The 21,053-nt window shown below is 41.8% G+C and overlaps 1 protein-coding gene across 10 annotated transcripts in view; it reads right to left on the bottom strand.

Moving 5' to 3' along the window:
• SBF2 (SET binding factor 2) overlaps positions 1-21,053 on the bottom strand; it is a 517,136-nt gene that overhangs the window by 33,739 nt on the left and 462,344 nt on the right. For 6 of the 10 annotated variants that reach the window (XM_089328918.1, XM_070073459.2, XM_008266103.5 and 3 more), the window contains 3 exons: positions 20,213-20,308; positions 11,738-11,922; positions 3,249-3,425 (listed from right to left, as the gene is read on the bottom strand). In XM_089328918.1, coding sequence (XP_089185044.1) covers positions 3,249-3,425; positions 11,738-11,922; positions 20,213-20,308 — 458 coding nt within the window. Of the gene's footprint in view, positions 1-3,248; positions 3,426-11,737; positions 11,923-12,922; positions 12,998-20,212; positions 20,309-20,688; positions 20,728-21,053 lie in introns of all 10 variants that reach the window. The other 4 variants (XR_016231409.1, XR_016231408.1, XM_089328931.1 and 1 more) reach the window with 3 other exon arrangements.

The raw sequence follows: 21,053 nt of genomic DNA, 5'->3' as shown, positions 1-21,053 counted from the left end.
TATTTATGTTCAATTTTTTTTTTTTTTTTTTTTTTTAGAATTTAAAAATTTTGAGGAGCAGAGAGACACACAGAGAAAGAGTTCCCATCTGCTGGTTCATTCCCCAAATGCTCAAAACAGCAGCAGCAGGGCCAGGCCAGAGCTTGGACCTGGGAACTCAATCCAGAGCACCTGTGTTGGTGGCAAAGACCCAGCTGCTAGAACGACCACTGCTGGCTTCTAGGGTCTGCACTAGAAGGAAGCTGGAATTGGGAGTGGGAAACCAGACACTCTGATATGGGATGTAGGCATCCTAACTGCTAGGACAAATGCCCACTCCTGTGCTCAGTTCTTTAAGCCATGCCAACTGAATAAAAGTACTTATTAAACAATCAGACTGGGGCCAAGTGTTGTGGTATAGTGGGTAAAGCCACTGCCTGCAGTGCTGGATCCCATATGGGAGCTGTTTCAAGTCCTGGCTGCTCCACTTCTGTCCAGCTCCCTACTAACGGCCTGGGAAAAGCAGTGGAGTACGGCACTAGTGCTTGGTCCCCTGCCACCCACATGGGAGACCTGGATGAAGCTCCTGGCTCCTGGCTTTGGCCTGGGCCAGGCCCAGCAATTGTAGCCATCTGGGGAATGAACCAGCAGATGGAAGATCTCTGTCTCTCTGTCTCTCTCTGTAACTCTACCTTTCAAATAAATAAGTCTTTAAAAATTAGATTATGAGTACAGCATATAGACTTTAAGACCAACATGTAACATTCTGGTTTAATAAAAAATGTTATAAATACCATGAGACATAATTTGCAGTATGGATCCAACACAACTCAAAAACAAACCCTCCTCATATAGAAACAGACCCCTTAGAATGAAATAATTTGGGGAAAACAGCAAGGTACAAGTTCTACCCAACAGTGGGAAGCTCCTTACTTACTGTTGCTAGAATGTAGCTACCACCAAGCCTGAATTCTCCTGGGCTTAGCATTTGCTCTAAGAGTTAACTTTTAAAATGCCAATATCCCAACGGTGGTAATATTTTCTATGGTCTTTAGTCTCTTATCTCTGGTACAGGTCCACTGTTCAGCAAGAAGCAGAGCACAGAATGTGCCAGAAATAAATAAATGAGAAGAAATATTGGGTGGTGAGGATAGTTTGGGGCTGGGTGACAGAAGGAAGTTTTGATCAACTCTGCAGTACTTAAAGTATCCTAAATTGCCTTAATAATTCAGGCAATTGCCTGAATACAGTGTTGATATATAGTTATAGCCACTTGTGTATGTATGTGGCTGTGTTTGTTTTCAAATCAGTCACTGCTCTGTGTGGGGCTGGTGGTGCAGTGGATTAAGCTGCTGCTTACAATGAAGGCAACCTGCATCAGAGTTCAAATTCGAGTTCCGGCTGCTCTGCTTCTGATCTAGTTCCCTGCCAATATGCCTGGGAAAGCAGTGGAAGATGGCCCAAGTATCTGGGTCCCTGCCACCCATGTGGGAAACCAGGATGGAGGTTCTAGCTCCTGGCTCCAACCTGGTTGTTATGGCTATTGGGGGAATGAATCAGTGGATGGACTCTCCCTCTCCCTGTTCTGCCTCTCCCTACAGGAAATAAATAAATCTTAAATCAAAACAAAACAATGTACTACTCTGGGTACTGACGTAATTTCCTTTTTTGCGTTTAGTCCAAAGTATTGTGGGAAACAACCCCCTTTCCACTTCAAGAGTATGCACAGAGGTAGAGGAGAGGTAGATGGGGGAAGGAAGGGAACAGAGGACCTGGGAATTCTTGCAGGCTGAGGAGAAATAATGGACTTAGCACCAGAAACCTGAAGACAAGGATGAAGGCTATACTGCAATAGTGCCTAAATAGGCATGTCATGAATACCTTTCTTTCTGTAGGCTGGAAGAAATGTAGGTTTCTGTGTGCTGACATATGTATTCCCCTTTCATTACTCAATAAAACTTCAATTAAATACATCCCAAAGTAAACATAGATGAAAGATGGATATATTTGGGGTACCCAGTGTGCCTTTCATGGCTGGTTTGAAGGTGAATTTAAAATCTTGAGACGTCAGGCGGCATTGTGGCACAGTGCATAAAATGCCACATGGGACACCCACATCCCATATCAGAGTGCCTGGTTTGAGTCCCAGCTACTCTGCTTCCCATGTAGTTGCCTGTTACGTGGATCCTCAGAGGCAGCAGGTCATGTCTCAAATACTTGGGTCCCTGCCACTCACACAGATGATCTGGACTGAGTCCTGGGCTCCTGGCTCAGCTTGCCCAGCCCTGGCTGTTGCAGACATTGGGAAGTGAATGAGTCAATAGATCTCCTTCTGTCTCTCTGTTTAATAAAAATGAAAACAAACAAAGAAAAGATCAAACCATGTCTCTTAAAAGGAAATAAACATAGAGATATGGAATAGGCCAAGATGTGAATGAATGTGAGGAAGTTAACAGGAAAAGGCTCTTAGAGTTACGCAGAAATCCTGTTCTGTCCCAGATTCCTAGATCCTCACTGTGTTGACAACAGATCATGAGCCTTGTAAATATATGGTGATTAGATTTATTGTAAATCAGAAAGTTTCCACCTGCAAATAATTGTCTCCTCCTAAGCATCCTACGAATTGCCAACTTTCAGTTGCAGAGGAAATAACCCAGTGATCAAGAATGCCAGTCCTTGCCGCCTGTGCTTTCCTGACACTGAAAGGCCTTTACAGGAGGGTGTACAGTAAGGGGGTGGGGGAGAATGGTGAGCAGTGGGGAAAAACTAACTCTTTTCAAAAAGATTTTATTTATTTATTTGAAAGGCAGAGAGAAGAAGGGAAGGAGGGAAGGAGGGAAGGAAGGAAGGAGGGAAGGAGGGAAAGGAGGGAGAGGGAGAGGGAGAGAGGGAGAGAGAGAGAGCGAGAGAGAGAGGGAGAAGGAGATCTTCCATTCACTGGTTCACTAAATAGCCAGGTCTGGGCCAGGTCAAAGCCAGGAATTCCATTCTGGTCTCCACATGGGTGGCAGGGCCCAGGTGCGTGGAACATAATCCTTCATTTTCCCACACACATTCACATTTACAGGAAGCTGCATTGGAAGAGGAGTAGCCAGGACTGGAGCCAGCACTCGGATATATGCTGCTGGCATTGCAAGCAGTGGCCTCACGTGCTATGCCACAACGCAGGCCCCATATTCTTTTCCTAAATATGGGTTCTGTATTTCTATTTCAGCCTCTTCTCTTTCCTTGAGTTATAACACACGCTGCTCTAGAGTTCTAGAAGTTACCTGTGGGAACCACTCGGAGTCTCCCAGGGCTTTTAGGAAGGTCACTTCTGAGTCAGTAGGAATGGTGCTTGGGATACAAGCCCTCATCAGCTTTTTAAAACTGGTTTTCACTTGTCGGATATCATGAAATTCAACAGGAACAAACTCACAATTTAAAGCAAATTCTACCTTGAAGTTCTGTGGATAAAGATGCAGAGAATTAGGCAAAGTACTATAGGAAAAACAGTAATATTTTCAATAAGTAAGATTTAAGGGTACAGTTAGTTAAGGCCCAACACCTACAAGGCTGCGTGGGTCAAGAAGATCAGTCTAATGTGTCAGTATTGCTAGAAAGGGCCCTCCTGTAGGGCCTAGGGGTTTTCCTAGAAGGGCAAGCCTCCTGCTCTCTCCAGATAGATTACTTAGCATGAGAATCCTGTCATTCCGAGAATCTAAATATAGCACTGGTAGGCTGGAACTTGAAGGAGCCTTTCACACTAGATAAAAGACAATTATAAGGCCATGAATCTTGAAGTTTAAAGAGGAATCAATGATACATGGGTAGCATGATTACAATGGTGTAAATGAAGTCTCCAAGAAACACACTGTAACTGAAAGGTAATATAAGAGGTCTTCAATAAATTCACAAAAATGTGTATTAGGAAAATTATGCATGGATTTCAAATTTTTTTCCTGAGAAATAAGCTTACCTTTTAATTTCATTTTCCATGAACTTTTGGGAGCATCCTTGTATATACTGTTGGGGTTTCAGACTGTGCAAGTTTGTGGATATAGGTATTTGTTTTTCATTATGCAAGCAAAACATATTCATTGTAAAAATGAAAAAAAATAGTAGATAAACACAGAGAAAGAAATAAAAGTCACGCTGTGAACATAGTGGCTACTTTTTAAAGTCAATAACAAAAAACTAAAACAATAAAACATGAAAGCTTGTTGATTCCTAGCTGTGAGATAATAGATGTATCTTTTTATTCAGTATAACATATGTACTAACATGTATTTATCTTTATACTTTTCATTTACATTTTTATCTATACAGAATGCAGCTGTGTGAGGTCTGTACAGCTGCATTTGTAATGAAAGAATGTTATACTCATGTCTCTCTGGTATATCTCACTTTTAAACTGGGTGCCTAGTTTATTTTTTTAAAGATTTATTTATTTATTTGAAAGTCAAAGTTACACACAGAGAGAAGGTGTGGGGAGCAACTGAGACTAGACTAAGTTACTGGAATTAAGACTTATTCTATGCATCTGCTCTCCCATAATATGGTGCTGAGAGAGAGACCAAACAACCTCTACGCAGCTGCCTCATCAGTTTGATAAGCTGCAGGAGCTGATCCTGCTCCTGATTGGAGGAGAGCAGTGTGCTCGGTGTGTGGGCAGCAGAGTTGGGACTGGTGGAAGAGGACTATAAAGGAGGAGAGAGACAACATGCACCAGGAACATCTGAAGGAACACCTGAGCAGCCCCTGAGAGAGCCAGCCGGCAGTGTGCCGCTCCTCCGCGGGGGAAAGTGGCAGGGGGTGCCGCCCCTCCACAGAGGTGGAGGGGCTGGCAGCCAACCCGGGAAGGACCAGCAGCAAACCCGGGAAGGGCCGAGCAGACAAAAGAACAGCGCAGGGTTTAGTGTCGTTCCTCCGCGAATGGGGGAGCGACAGTAGGAGAGGCAGAGAGAGAGAAAGTCTTCCATCCACTGGTTCGCTCCCCCAATTGGCCACAACAGCCAGAGCTGCGCCGATCCGAAGCCAGGAGCTTCTTCTGGGTCTCCCACATGGGTGCAGGGGCCCAAGTACTTGGGCCATCTTGTACTGCTTTCCCAGGCCATAGCAGAGAGCTGGATTGGAAGTAGAGCAGCCAGGACTCTAACCGGCACACATACGGGATGCTGGCATTGCAAGTGGTGGCTTTATCTACTATGCCACAGCACCGTGGGTGCCTAGTTCTAAAGCTAACTTTTTATGCCAAAGAATAAATTCATTTTCTTAGATTCTTTCTACTTCCCTCACATTTTAGCCAAATTACTCTTACTTTCTTTTAAAATGCATATTTAGGGGCTAGCATTGTGGTATAGTAGGTTTGCCGCCTGTGATACTGGCAGCCCATACAGGCAACGGTTCCAGTCCTGGCTGCTCTGCTTCCAATCCAGCTCCCTGCTGATGGCCTGGGAAAATCAGTAGAAGATGGCTCAAGTGTTTGGGTCACCCTACACATATGGGAGACACGGAAGAAGCTTTTGGCTCCTGGCTTTGGCTTCCCAGCCCTGGCCGTTGCAGCCATTTGGGGAGTGAACCAGTGGATGGAATACCCACCTTTCTCTATGTAACTCTTTCAAAATAAACATCTTAAAAAAACTGCATATTTATTTGAATGACAGACATACACACACACACACACACGCACACTCAGAGCAAGTGAACTTGAATTCATACCCCAAATGCCTGGCAGCCGGGAACTCAATGCAGGTCTCCCAAGTAGATGACAGGAACCCAGATACTTGAGTCACCACTGCTACCTTCTAGGGTGCACATGAACAGAAATGCTGGAATTGGGAGCAGAGCCTGGATCTGAATCTAGGTACTCCAACATCATGTGGGCATCCTGAGTGGTGTCTCAACTCATACGCCGAACACCCACCTCTGGACCACCTGCTTTTCTAAGAGTTAAGCTGCTTTCTGGAGATGGTTGCCCAACAATGAAGCATATTTAATAATATTAGGGTACTTCAAAAAGTACGGGAAATACCTTCATGGACTTAAAATAAACCTGCACCAAAAGAACCCCCTTATCTGTTAATTCAATTTTTCCTTGAACTTTTTAAAGTACCCCTGTGCTAACTTGAACCCTTAAAAATGGTTATGGTAAATTTTTGTTATATATATTTTTACCATAATAAAAACTACAAAGTACTTATTTCTAGGGTCTGTCTAATGTTATAATGTTGATCATTTGATTTTCTGTAAAGGGCTATTAAAATCTTAAATCAAAAAGCAAAAACTTTTAGGGTTTTTTAAATTGCATTTCTAATGTGTATCAAGAAAAAGTTTCTTTGATTAAAAATTCCAGTTTTAGGAAACTACTCTAAAGAAATTTAAGATGGGGGACTGGCGCTGTGGAACAGCAGGTAAAGCCGCTGCCTGTAGTGCTGGCATCCCATAGGGGCGCCAGTTCGAGTCCTAGCTGCTCCACTTCTGATCCAGCTCTCTGCTATGGCCTGGGAAAGCAGTAGAAGATGACCCAAGTCCTTGGGCCCCTGCACCCGCATGGGAGACCTGGAAGAAACTCCTGGCTCCTGGTTTCGGATTGGTGCAGCTTTTGCCATTGCAGCCAGCTGAGAAGTGAACCAGTAGACTGGAGACCTCTCTCTTTCTGTTTCTCCTTCTCTCTCTGTGTAACTCTGATTTTGAAATAAATAAATAAATCTTTAAAAAAAGAAAAAGAAATGTAAGAGAGGCTGGCGCTGTGGTGTAGCAGGTAAAGCCGTTGCCTGTAGTGCCGGCATCCCATATGGGCACTGGTTCGAGTCTGGCTGCTCCATTTCTGATCCAACTTTCTGCCTTGGCCTGGGAAAACAGTAGAAGATGGCCCAAGTCCTTGAGCCCCTGCACACGTGTGGGAGACCTGGAAGAATCTACTGGCTCCTGGCTTTGGATCGGCGCAGCTCTGGCTATCGTGGCTGACTGGGGAGTGAACCAGTGGACGGAAGTCCTCTCTCTCTCTCTCTCTCTCTCTCTCTCTCTCTGCTTCCCCTTCTTTCTCTGTGTAACTCTGACTTTCAAATAAATAAATAAATCTTAAAAAAAAGGAAATATAGAAACAAATCTGGTGAATTGTATCTAAATATAAAATTAAAATAAGAACCCTGTATGCTTGAAAACATGACTGCATGTTTACACATAGAAGATAAAGAAAGAAATCTAACATGGAGGTGGCATTGTGGCATAGTGGGTAAAGCAGCCACTTATGATGCTGGCATTCCATACTGGCACTGGTTTGAGTCCTGGCTGCTCCACTTTCTATCTACCTCCCTTGCTGGTGTGCCTGGGAAAACAGTGGAAGATGGCCCAGATGCTTGGGCTCTTGCACCTAAGTGGGAGACCTGGAGGAAGCTCCTGGCTTGTGGTTTCAGCCTGGCCCAGCCCTGGCTGTTGTGGCCATTTGGGGAGTGAATTAGTGGATGGATGATCTCTTTGTCCCCCCCCCCCCAACTCTGCCTTTCAAATAAATAAAATCAATCTTCAAAAGAAAGAAACCTAACCATCCAACAAAATGGGATGTTATGTAGTGACGAAAATAATTATGAAGACTATCATATATGTGTTCCTTCCTGCTATTTTAGACATCTTATAATGGATAAAAGATATGAGTAGTTCACTTTTCAGGACAAATAGATTTCTTTCTATTTCCCAACTATATATGAACTAGGTATGACTATCTTACAACTCAGGAGTTAAAGCATTAAAGTATGTAAGTTTAAAAAGCTACAGAAGGAGAAATTCAACCTTATTTTTAGAATAACTCACTGTCACTTACTGGCTTTTCTTTATGCTTCTTTTTTGGGGGAAGAGGTGTCGAGCTGCACCTGGATAGCACTGTGCTAGCTAGAATGCAGCACACATTAGACAGATATGGAACTATCCAGACATAATCGGGTTAAGAAAAAGTCTGAATGGAATATATGAGATTGTCAGTAACTGTTGTGTCTCCATGGTGAAATTACATCTTTTTAAAAAATAATACTTCAGGCCGGCGCTGTGGCTCACTAGGCTACTCCTCCGCCTGCAGCGCCGGCACCCCGGATTCTAGTCCTGGTCGGGGCACCGGATTCTGTCCCGGTTGCCCCTCTTCCAGGCCAGCTCTCTGCTGTGGCCAGGGAGTGCAGTGGAGGATGGCCCAAGTGCTTGGGCCCTGCACCCCATGGGAGATCAGAAGTACCTGGCTCCTGCCATCGGATCAGCGCGGTGTGCCAGCTGCAGCGGCCATTGGGGGGTGAACCAATGAAAAAGGAAGACCTTTCTCTCTGTCTCTCTCTCACTGTCCACTCTGCCTGTCCAAAAAAAACCAAAAAAACAAAAAAAACAAAAAAACACTTCATATATATAAGAAAGAAAGGAAAGGAAAAAGGAAAGTTGGAGGGATGGAGGAAAAGAAGAAAGGAAGGGCCCTAGGTGGTCAATCTTGCTCACTCAAATGTGCGCGATCGCATAGCTAATCTGAGCTCTGATGTGGAAAGGGAACAGGAGAGGGTGCGCATTCAGGATCCCGACCTTGGGGAGTGATTCTGATCAGGTAAGTGGTGTGCTGAAGTGTGGGAAGTCTGTGCTCTGGAAAAGACAGTGGTGCCAAGAAGGCTGTGCAGGCAGCCCTGGATTGCTGTTGAAAAGTGTTCCAACTATTTTCTGGACATAATCTGGTGTATCAGAAGACACGTTTGCAGATTTAAAAGCTAAGTATTATCCAGTGGTTTCATGCCCTCTACCCTAAGGTTGGTGACTAAGTGATTGCAACAATCCAGGCAGTTGGAGGGGAGCTAGCTAAGCCAGCCTGCTATAGAAGAGATGACTCATTTACTGGCATCTTATGGAGCAAACATGTGGGATCCTGCTTTGCACACCTTGTTCAGACTCTGCTCCACAGTTCAGCCAAAGGTCTGTTGAGATTGTCCAGGGTTAACTGGAACACTGGACTAAACTTTAAGGGTGTTTCTGACCTAAAATAATTTCATTTCCTATGTACCTTTCATGTCTTAGTACATGTATCTCTACATATACAGCTTTGCAAAGTTTTAATAAATGTTACTCGCCATGCCTTCCCTTGCCCTTTTGCAATGCCATAGTCTTCCTTTCTCCACCCTTCTGCTACCCTCCTGTAGCTTTCTTTATTAAATAGGTTTACAACAACAAAATCAGCTGTTTTGCCATGGGTACAGATTCCTGTGGAAACTAATCAAGGCAGTGGAAAACACAGCCTGAATAAGATTTATTTCCTTTTTGTATGCCGATTTCCAAAGATTTGATGTTTATGTTAATTTTTATTATTATGAGTATTTTCAGGGGTAATACATGTGTATATATATGCATGTATATCTATTATAAATATATGTACACACATACATACATGGAGAGTGTTCAAAAGTTCATGGAAAATGTGCATTATGAAATCTTATGGATTTTAAGTTTTTTTCACAAACTAAAACTTTAAATATTAAAAAAATCATTAATTTATTTGAAAAGTAGAGAGAAAGAAATAGACACATAGAGAGATCTTCCAGTTGCTGATTCAGTCTCCAAATGCCTGCAGTAGCCAGGGTAGGGCTGAGCCTGCTTGAAGCCAGGAGACTGGAACACAATCTGAGTCTCCCATTATGGGGCAGGGACCCCATTACTTGAGCGGTCACCTGCTTTCTCCGTGGGTATGCACTATCAGGAAGCTGAGAGTGGGAATGGAACTGCAACTTGATCCCAGGCACTCCCAAATGGCATCTTAATTGCTGAACCAAATGTCTGCCCTAAATTTATCTTTTAACTCCATTTTCCACAAACTTTTTGAAGTATTGTTGTGTGTGTGTGTATAAAGAGAACTAAGCAGGCCAGTGCTGTGGTACAGTAGATTAATCCTCCACCTGCAGTGCCGGCATCCCATACAGGTACCAGTTCTAGTCCCAGCTGCTCTTCTTCTGATCTAGCTCTCTGCTAAGGCCTGGGAAAAAGCAGTGGAAGACCGGCTGGTTGCTTGGACACCTGCATCCATGTGGGAGACCCAGAAGAAGCTCAAAGCTCCTGGCTCCTGGCTTCAGATAGCCCCAGCTCCAGCCATTGCGGCCATTTGGGGAGTGGATCAGCAGATGGAAGACCTTTCTCTCTGTCTCTTCCTCTGTCTGTAACTCTACCTCTCAAATAAATAAAAAAAATACTTTTTTAAAAAAGAACTAAAATGTTTTTCTGATTTTTTAAAAAATTTATTTATTTATTGAAGGCAGAGTTACAGAGAGGCAGAGGTGGGGTGGAGGTTGGGGGGGTCTTCCATCCGCTGGTTCACTCCCCAGATGGCTGCTACGGCCAGAGCTACACTGATCCGAAGCCAGGAGCCAGGAGCTTCTTCTGGGTCTCCCACGTGGGTGCAGGGGCCCAGGACTGGGGCCATCTTCTACTGCTTTCCTAGGCCATAGCAGAGAGCTAGATCAGAAGTGGAGCAGCTGGGACTAGAACCGGCACCCATATGGGATGCCAGCACTGCAGGCGGTAGCTTTACCCGCTACGCCACAGCACTGGCCTCTTTTCTGTGATTATTAATCCCAGTTTAACAATCATGCTGGGGGCCAGTGCCACAGCATGGCAGGTAAAGTTGCTGCCTGCAGTGCCAGCATCGCATATGAGCACTGGTTCAAGTCTTGGCTGCTCCACTTCCAATCTAGCTCCTTGCTAATGCACCTGGGGAAGCAGTGGAGGGTGGCCCAAGTACTTAGACCCCTGCACCAACTTAGGAGACCTGGAAGAAGCTCCTGGCTTCAGGTTGGCCCAGCTCCCGCTGTTGTGGCCACTTGGGGAGTGAACCAATGGAAGGAACATCTCTGTCTCTGTCTCTTTCAAATAAATAAATGAATCTTTTTTTTTTTTTTTTTTTTGACAGGCAGAGTGGACAGTGAGAGAGAGAGACAGAGAGAAAGGTCTTCCTTTGCCGTTGGTTCACCCTCCAATGGCCGTCGCGGCCGGCGCGCTGCGGCCGGCGCACCGCGCTGATCCGATGGCAGGAGCCAGGAGCCAGGTGCTTTTCCTGGTCTCCCATGGGGTGCAGGGCCCAAGCACCTGGGCCATCCTCCACTGCACTCCCTGGCCACAGCAGAGAGCTGGCCTGGAAGAGGGGCAACTGGGACAGAATCCGGCGCCCCAACCGGGACTAGAACCCGGTGTGCCAGCGCCACTAGGCGGAGGATTAGCCTAGTGAGCCGTGGCGCCGGCTAAATAAATGAATCTTTTTAAAAAAATAACAATCGGCCGGCGCCGCGGCTCACTAGGCTAATCCTCCGCCTTGCGGCACCGGCACACCGGGTTCTAATCCTGGTTGGGGTGCCGGATTCTGTCCTGGTTGCCCCTCTTCCAGGCCAGCTCTCTGCTGTGGCCAGGGAGTGCAGTGGAGGATGGCCCAAGTGCTTGGGCCCTGCACCCCATGGGAGACCAGGAGAAGCACCTGGCTCCTGCCTTCGGATCAGTGTGGTGCACCGGCCGCGGCGGCCATTGGAGGGTGAACCAACAGCAAAGGAAGACCTTTCTCTCTGTCTCTCTCTCTCACTGTCCACTCTGCCTGTCAAAAACAAACAAACAAACAAAAAAACAAAAACAAAACAAAAAAACAAACAAAAAACAAAACAAAACAAAACAAAAACAAAACAAAAAAAAAATCATGCTGTAAGGAAAGCTGATTTGTGACACAGGTTTTATAAACTGCCTTAGTGGATGCATAAAGTTTCTAAGTGACAAAAAGAATTCTTACCCTTAGTTGTGACTTTTCACCAAATATATAAAGGGCTGCTTGGCGTTTGAAGAGCTGATTTTGTAGGTAGGTGCTGTTATTAAAGGAGGCCGAGTGATCCTTGCCTGCCAGCCGGGCACCAACATCAATGAAAGATGTTGGAGAGCTGATCAAGCGAGCACTAGAGCGAAGACTTGCCCACACACCTTCACAAAAGCCAGAAGAATAGAGTGAGATAAGCTGACGCCACCGAATAAGGGGGTAATCATAATCAGGGAATGCCAGTGAATGAGGAAAAAGATGCATGCCCTGGAGTTACAGTTCTAGAGGGAACAGCAAATTCATTAATCCAAGTAATCATGGTTCATACTAGTCACCTGCCTTTTACTTTAGCAACATAGCATTATTCTACATGGCATTTCACAATCACATAATCTTAGAACTATGAACTCACCCACATCAATTCTACTTATGCATTCTGATATGTTTAATATTTATAGGTTAGTAGTGAGTACGTAGAAACAGTGCACTGACACTAGAAACAAAACATGCAGGCAGGAGGCAACAATGAGTAACTGAATTTCTCAGGGCTTCCTTAAAGAAGAAGGAACACTCTTGTGCTCATATAGTTCAGTAAGAAGCCTAGGTTAAGATAGAAACAGAAATTTACTAATGTGAAATCTAGCCTGGATTTAAAACAAATATCTATGTATCATGCCAAAATGATGTAATTCTAAACAAAGTGATTATTTTATAGTTTTCCCAGTATCCATGAAAAATAATAGGAAATTATAAATTTAGTAATATGTACTTCATTTATTCATAGCGGGTACAGACAAAAGTAGACTAAGAGAAAGGACAGGTTAAGCTGCTGGAGGAGTTCTCATGGCTATAAACTGACCTTAATTATATAATTGAAAGAATAAAGGATTTTATAAGCATTTATGGGGGTAAGAGACAAGTTACCAAGAAAAGGTTTTGTAGGTGATTTCTGTTAAACATGCATAAATCTTTCTATAGAATTATGAGCTTTTCTCAGATATTATGGCAAGTATTAACTTTTTGCAAATGGGACCACAGGAAATTCAAGATGTGGATGAGATTAAAGAATATAATTTGACAAACCAATGTGAAAAAGTCACTTGTAACATATATATGACCATATGAAGATGGTTTAGTGACACATCAGGACATATAATACAGTACCTTGATTATGGATTCTTCCCTTAGCTGAAGATTTGGAATTTGACTGAGTAAAATAATTATTTCTGTACCCATGCACTGGTAGGTAAGATTAAAGATAGAAGGAGAAATGAAATGTATATAGATACAGCAGCAAATATCAGAGCAGATTAAGAGAAGAATAAGCTATTTTAAAAAATGAGTTAACAGGGGAATATAATAAAAGAAGATTTAATTAACAAACAAAAAGCTGCACATTCACAAAAAAGAATTGAGTGCCTGTTACATGAAATTCAGCAGCTGTTTACAAATACCATAAGCACAACGAAATGGACAGCACAGCAGAAAGTGCCACTAAAAAATTATACCAAATGGAATAAGCTTTTGAAGATGGTCTTTCAGTGACAATTTATATAATAAAATTAAGAAATTTGGGATGTGTGTGTGTAAATGTTATGAATACATTGGCCCTCGTGTTGAAGGAGATGGATTGGCAAATGTTACGTGTTGTACAACACGCTTGTTCGTGGAGCAAGGTCATCCATCGCACAGGGCAACAATGAAGCTCTAGTAACCATTTGGAATAACTAAGGGCAGGTTTTTGCAGAAGAGCATTAAGCATTGCCACACTATCTTCCTTCCTTCCTTTGTTTTCATTTGAAAATTACATTTATTTTCCATTAACAGGCAATTATGAGCAGCAAATATTCACAATCCTGTGACAATACCCAATACCACTAATAATTTAGCTTGTGATGACTGAAGTAAGACTTCTCTTAAAATTCCTATTTGCATCAAAATGACAGGCAGTAGTAGAGATAATACTTTTGTAATTTGAGTAATATATATATGTATATATATTTTGAAAAGCAAGAAAGAGCTTCATGACTATGGCAAATATCATCTGGCAATAACAAAAATGGGGAATAGTGACATCTCTCCCACAAAGGAAATACTCAAGTCAATTAGGGGAACAATACTGTATTTATTCAGGATTGTAAACTTTACTAGTATTATTATTAATACAATGCAAGGCTAAATAAAATATGGAATAATATAAAAGAAAACTTATTAGAAGTGATTTTTTAATTTCTGCCTCCCTCCATTGGACTCAGGAAAGAAGGGCAGTGATGGCGGTAGTGCTCACAGGGTCAGAAAGTAGTTTGTATAGATGGTGGCTAATACACAAAAAGCATGCCCAAGACAGAACAAAGACCTGGGACAGCCTGGAAAACGCACAAGGCCTCCTGTGTGCTGGCCAACTGCTCTCCTTTCTGCCAGTTTTGAGCTTTCCTACTGGATATATGGAACACTAAGATGATGACAGTGAAGACTGAGTGGTTCAAGATTCTCAGATACTGTTCCCTCAAAACACCACACATTCTTACGCAGGACTCTGCCTGGAATGATTTTTTCCACTTCTTTAACTTATAAACTCCTATTTTCCCCTTAAGATCTAGGTACAATGTTAACTCCTCTGAAAAGCATTCCTGAGTTGTAGGGAGCTCTATTTGAATTTCCATCACAATGTACCGTGATCTTGTGTTTGCAAAGGCAGGAGGCCTATTCTTGTATCCATGTTAAGAGACTGCTATTTAGGCACTTAAAGCATTTGTGGATTACTTTCTTTTTAAAAATGAATATACTGATTCTCCATTTTATCTTCAACCCAATTATTTGCACTGAAAGAGTAAAAAGAAGGGAATTAAACTAAAAGAATTAAGCATTCCCGGCCGGCGCCGCGGCTCACTAGGCTAATCCTCCGCCTAGCGGCGCCGGCACACCGGGTTCTAGTCCCGGTCGGGGCGCCGGATTCTGTCCCGGTTGCCCCTCTTCCAGGCCAGCCCTCTGCTGTGGCCAGGGAGTGCAGTGGAGGATGGCCCAGGTGCTTGGGCCCTGCACCCCATGGGAGACCAGGAGAAGCACCTGGCTCCTGGCTCCTGCCACCGGATCGGCGCGGTGCGCCGGCCGCAGCGCGCCGGCCGCGGCGGCCATTGGAGGGTGAACCAACGGCAAAGGAAGACCTTTCTCTCTGTCTCTCTCTCTCACTGTCCACTCTGCCTGTCAAAAAAAAAAAAAAAAAAAAAAAAAAAAAAAAAAAAAAAAAAGCATTCCCAAATAGAGGCTCATGAAAATTTTCCAAGTGCTTATCAACTGGCAGAAAATCAGCAATGACAAAATGACTGAAGTGGTGTGGGGCCAGTAGAGGATGATGGGAATTGTAATTCCAAGTGGAAGTCATTTAACCAAAGGAATTATGCGGCTGCAGGAGTGGTGGGGAGGTTGACTTAGATTTCCTGAGTGAGGCTGAGGCTGAGACATTCTGAGCACTTAACATTAACAAAGGTCTATGATGGTATTTTTTCAAACAGCAGCATCCCCCTTTGTGGCTTGTGAAATTATTTTAGTAGATCAAATCAGTGTTTTTTTTTTTTAATTAAGTGATATATGTGTATGTGGTATAGATGAATACTGTTTCATGAAACTCCTATTTTAGTATCTATATATTTTGCATTCTGGCTATTATCAGAATTGTGATATAAAAATATGTATATAAAATGTATTTCTTCCTATGACTCATAATCAAAAAGCTTGATAGGTACTGGCCTTGACTACAGCATATACCTTGTACTCTCTTGCCTTAGGACAATTAGGCTTAATGCCACTGAAATGCAAATATTGACCCCCCTTCTGCCCAGTATTAAGCAACAGCAAAGATAACAATTATCACAAAAATAATAAGGAAAACTAACATTTATTCAACTCCTATTACGAGCTATTGATTACCAAAATTGTTTTACATATATTATTTCATTTATTGCTTATAACTACCTGAAAACTATTATCTCCATTTTTACAAGTGAGGACACTCAGAATTAAGAGGTATTCTAATTTGTTTAATATTAAACAATAACTAGAGGGCTATGGCTGGAATTAGAAGATAATTAAACTCAGTGTATTGCTTCTGAGAAGAAATGATATAGTTAATTTCCCCAAGGGGAATGCACTATTGCTCAAAGCATGAGTGTTTCTTAAGTACTAGTGTTATTCCCTTCACTCTATTCAGAATAAACAGAGGAGAGAAGGGAAAGAGATGCTTAGGTTGGGTGTGGGGATGTGCTGCCTTAATTGTGAGTGTCACTTTATGTCTAGCCCAGGGCATGAGACACAAGATATATTTAGTAAGTGTTGTGATGAAAGTCCCAGTTACATTGCTATTTGTTGTGTGACCTTGACAAAATCACTTATTCTGAGTCTCTTAAAATACATATTCTAGAGGCATTGTAAGATTTAAAATATGAAAGATTTAAAAGCTGCCTCTGTGGGCAGGCATTTGGTCTACTGGTTAAGTTGCTTGTGCCCCACATCAAAGTGGCTGGATCCCATCCCTGGCTCCTTCTCCTGATTCCAGTTTCCTGCCAATGCAGACCATGGAGGGAAGCAAAGATGACTCAAGTAATTGAGTTCCTGTCACTCATGTGGGAAATCTGGATTGTGCTCTCTGCTTTAGCCTCAACTCAGTCCTGGCCACTGTGGACATTTGGAAGAGTGAACCAGTTGATGGGAGTGAACACTTCCCCCCACCCCCCTAAAAAAAGAAAACTGCTTCCATGTGGCCACTTCTCAGATACCCAGACATTACATTTTGGTATTTAGGAAGCAGCACCAATTTTCTCATAGCATTTTTATAATCAAAGTAATTTACCCAGGTTTTGAGTATACGTGTTCTCCGTATGGGGCTCAAAAATTATTTTAATTTTAAATGAAACACAATGTGACCTATTCAAATCTTCATGCTTTTCTTACATGGTTCTTGTGTAAAAAAAGATGCACTGCCTTAGGAATTCTCTAACATGCAAACTGAATGCAAAGTAATTACCGTGGCTGAAAAAAGGTGAAGGCCAACCTCAACCTTGGTTCATCGGAGCAGGAAAGGCACACAGAAATAAGAGAAGAACACCAGGATCTAAGACTGTTAGACAATGAAAGGAATGGAAAAACAGTGAAAATAGAAGAGAAAAAGAGGGAAGGTTAAGACGAAGAATTACTAAGAGACAGGAGGCTCCTCTTACACAAAGTAAATGAGGAACTTGTAGAGTAATGGTAGCTCTCCAGAAGAATGAGGAGGCTTCACCAACTGGCTTGCCTCAGTCTATTCCTGAAACTTTATGTGAGGAGAAATGATGCTATCTGAAGAGACACAGAAAATAGCTTTAGGGATCACAGAGGATGTTGAAGGTGTCACGAAAGAACAGTATCTGTTTTTCCAATTAATGGCTAGGAAACTGGAAGATCTGAAAGACTTTGGGAGTAAAGAGATGGCATAAAACAATGAGATTTGTGTTTCTGTAACCCAGCTTAAGTTGCCAGAGTGGTAGGCATAAGTAAACATGGTAAGTTCAAGGTAATTTCAGTAGAAAATATTTTGGAAATGTTATCAGAAATAATAATTACAGCCTTAGATATACAATGGAATGGGCCATAAACAAATAGATCTAACCCAGAGAGGTAAACAGAACCCTCCAGGTAACTAGCAAAGAATGAATTCATGAAAGAATGGAACCACTAAAGGGGACTCTTAAAAGAAAGTAGCCATGAGCCTAAGAACAATGTAAAAACAGAGAAGATAATATAGCTGAAGCAGACTGGTGAAAATCCATAGGCCTTAGGTATGAACATTAAAGGACAGTCGCTGTTTTAGCTGCAACCCATATTAGAGGCCCCCTGGTCAAATGTAGGAACAAGTAGCGTGTTTGCAAAGGTCAAACACAAAAGCAGAGTGTGGAGTGGGAGGGCTTCAACTACACATTTGCTGGAAGCTGCACTGTACTACAAGTTGCATGGAAAAATTACTGTCTTGCCTTGCTGACAATATAAATTTTCAGATGGTAAATACAGCAATAGGGGAAGCTACAATCTTAGACCAAATTCTGACAAGAATTCCTGGTAAGAGAAATACCAGGAATCTTAGGAGAAAATCACTTTAGTATTCTTTGGTTCAAATTCAACAACAAAGAAATGATGAGAAGAATGAAGTTTCTATCTGAAACTTTTAAATGATGGTATTCTAAAAATTCATTAAAAAGCTATGAGTGTTTGGAGTTGAACTGCGTTCCCCAAAATTCTTAACCCTCAGGATTCAGAATGTGTCCTTTTTCAGAAGTAAGGTCATTGGAAACGTACTTAGCTAAGATGAGATCATACTGGAGTAGAGTGAGCTCTGAATTCGGTATCCCTGGTGTCCTTATAAAACGGGTAAACTTGGAAACAGACACACAGGGAGAAAGCCACTTGATGACAAAGGCAGAGATCTAGATGATGTATTCCGAAGCCAAGCAATGCCAAAGATTGTTAGCAAGCCTCCAGAGGTTGAGAGAGAGGTAGGACACAGGTTTCCCCTCACAGATCTCAGAAGGAACCATTTCTGTTGACACCCTGATCTTGGACTTCAAGCCTCCAGAAGTCAGACAGTTGTTTAAATTATTCAGTTTGTGGCACTTTGCTATGGTAGCCCTGGGAAACCAGTACAATGACCTCAAGGCATGACACATTAACTGGGAAAATGACTCAAGAAGGTTGAAAGCTCTTGAGAAATCCTGCAATAGTGAAAGTTCTGATGAGGTAGGAAAAAAAGTATTCACAGAAACTGAAGAAACGCACATGAATTTCAAAACCGAGAAAATCACATTCTATAAAATACAGCCTTTAATGTTGACTTTGAACCAATTTTAGAATGGATTGTTGGTGGACTATTTATGATTACTTGGGAGAAAGCACTAATTCCTATAATAAATCATGCTAAAATAAAGCTTTTGTGATACAGTTAACAGTCTGAAAGCTTGGCAAATATTGGACTCAAAAGATTAGCAGAGATTTAGAAATCTGGGCCAGGTAAGTTTTAGTAGGAAGATTCATAACCAGCATAGATGAACAGATTAATCTCTTTCTTCAGAGAGGTTTATATTGTTTTGCCATAGGTTTTGGTTCTTAGCTCTCATCTATTCAACATTTTTAAAAACAACAAATCACATGAGAACAGTGATCAAATCTAATGATGCAGAAAAACAGCAATATACTGGTAGACAGAATCCAGATCCAAAGATCTAACATAATAGTCCACATCCAAATGATGAAATTTTGTATTTAGAACATGTAGTATACTTAGATTCCAAAAGCAACCCTCAAGGTCAGTATCTGAACAACAACACAAGTGAAGCAGATGTAGGGAATTCATATGATATTTACCTCATTATGAAATAACCTAGTGATGGGCTGTTCCCACAGGTAATGTAATCTTAGCACAAACACTTTGAGAGATGGGCTCAATTCTGTGGGGAGTCCACAAACTGATACAGATGGTGAATGGATTCAAACATTTGAATTTGGGATAGAGTTACTTAAAGTTCTTAGGGAGAAAACATGGCAACAGTTTTTAGACTTAGTTTCTACCTTTAGAAGTCAATATGTGAAAGTTACATGATGGTGGCAGATTTTAGATCAATATGAAAAAAGAAATATCTAACAAATAGCTGCTTACACATGCAGGGGCTATTCTGGGAAAGAAGTTTCCCATTACTGATGAGGTTTTAAGCAGAATCAGGATCACCTACTCAGTATGTTTTCAAGGGGTTTCAGTGTTATATGGGAATCAGAGGAAGAGTTTAAGAATCCAGGATTCCATTGTGAAGCAGTGGGACTTTACAATCAAAACACCTGTTCTAGAATTGCCTCTGCAGAGGAAAAGAATCTCACATAAAGTTCAAGAGACAATACAGACCACCTTTTGGACTTTAAAAGAGCAAATATACTTAGTCTTTCTCTATTTCCTCATGATAGCAGCAATGGCCCAGAGGGAAAAAAGAGAAACCTGCATAACTTTATGTAATCCTCCAAACTAGTAATTCAGAGCTCATGAGTAAAAACAACAGGCTTTGGAGGTGCTGGTTTGTGTTGGATACCATTGAGTTTCCTAAGGTGTTTATGCTTTCTGTGATCAATTTTTCTACCTTGTCAACCTGGAGTATCAGGGAGTTCTCCCAAGGTAGATTCATCATTTAGACATGCTCTTCTCACCTCCTCTGCTCCCAAACTCATCAGTGTGTAAGACATCAACAGCTTATTATAACTCTTGTCCTATGAGGCTAAACTCATCATGCTAGAAATAGATTTGACCATTCATTTACAGACGGGTAACGACGAACAATTTGAACCATAATCAGTTGATTTAAAATACCTACTATCTAGAATTTTTTTTTTTTTTTTTTTTGCTTTTTATCTGTACCAGTGCTCAGTTATAAAAGCAATCTTACTAACCTCCTCGAGCAAAGCTATTGGATGGGTTTACATCCAAGTGTCCTGGCACTACCTGCTTAAGCACAGTGGACATTCTTGAAGTCCTCCTTTCAGTCCCTAAAGTCAGCCAAAAAGAAGAACAAACAAAAATCATGTTGTTTGGGTTAACATTACTCAAATGACAAAAAGTTATCTTCATGTGTAGCATGTCTAATTGCTGCCAAACATTGTAGTTTTTAAGTACCCAAAGCTTTATTAGAGATAACAAGGCAATGTTATTATTGCACCAGAGATAACACACACTTACAAGATTACCGAGAGTTAGGTTTGGCAAGTGCAATCAGAGAATTTAATGATAAATGAAGCGAGGCATGCATGGTGTTACTTTACAAGAAAAGCCACTTTCTGCTTATGTTGAGCTAATTCAAATAGCTGATTAAGCCAAAGAGACCAACTTCTCAAGTCACATGCTCCTGTGTCTAACACATTAGGGTTACCTCTACATGAACCCTCTTGGGGGTTCCATCACATGATAACTGAAACAGAATATTAGTACAAGTCTTAATGGCTTCATCCAAATCTCATGAAAACAAACTGTACTGAAAATCATAAAAGACTGTAGAAATTTTTAGAATTTCTAATAAATGGATGATTCTCATTTATATTTAGCAAACATGTTCAACTTGTACATTCAACTTTATATTAATAAAGTCTAAATAAAATATATTCTGCAGGAAAAACAATGAGTGAATATTTTCAACAACTTCTTTCTTATTACTGTATTAAAAAGAAAATAATCAAATCTCCACATTTGGTTACTATTTACTAGACATTAATTGTGGTACTCTGATTTGATGTAAAA

Source organism: Oryctolagus cuniculus, chromosome 1, assembly GCF_051225735.1.
Source record: "Oryctolagus cuniculus isolate XC-2025 breed Fujian yellow rabbit chromosome 1, ASM5122573v1, whole genome shotgun sequence".
Lineage (NCBI taxonomy): Eukaryota > Metazoa > Chordata > Mammalia > Lagomorpha > Leporidae > Oryctolagus > Oryctolagus cuniculus.
The sequence above is the reverse complement of the archived record's forward strand: the minus strand, read 5'-3'. Positions and strand labels throughout refer to the sequence as shown.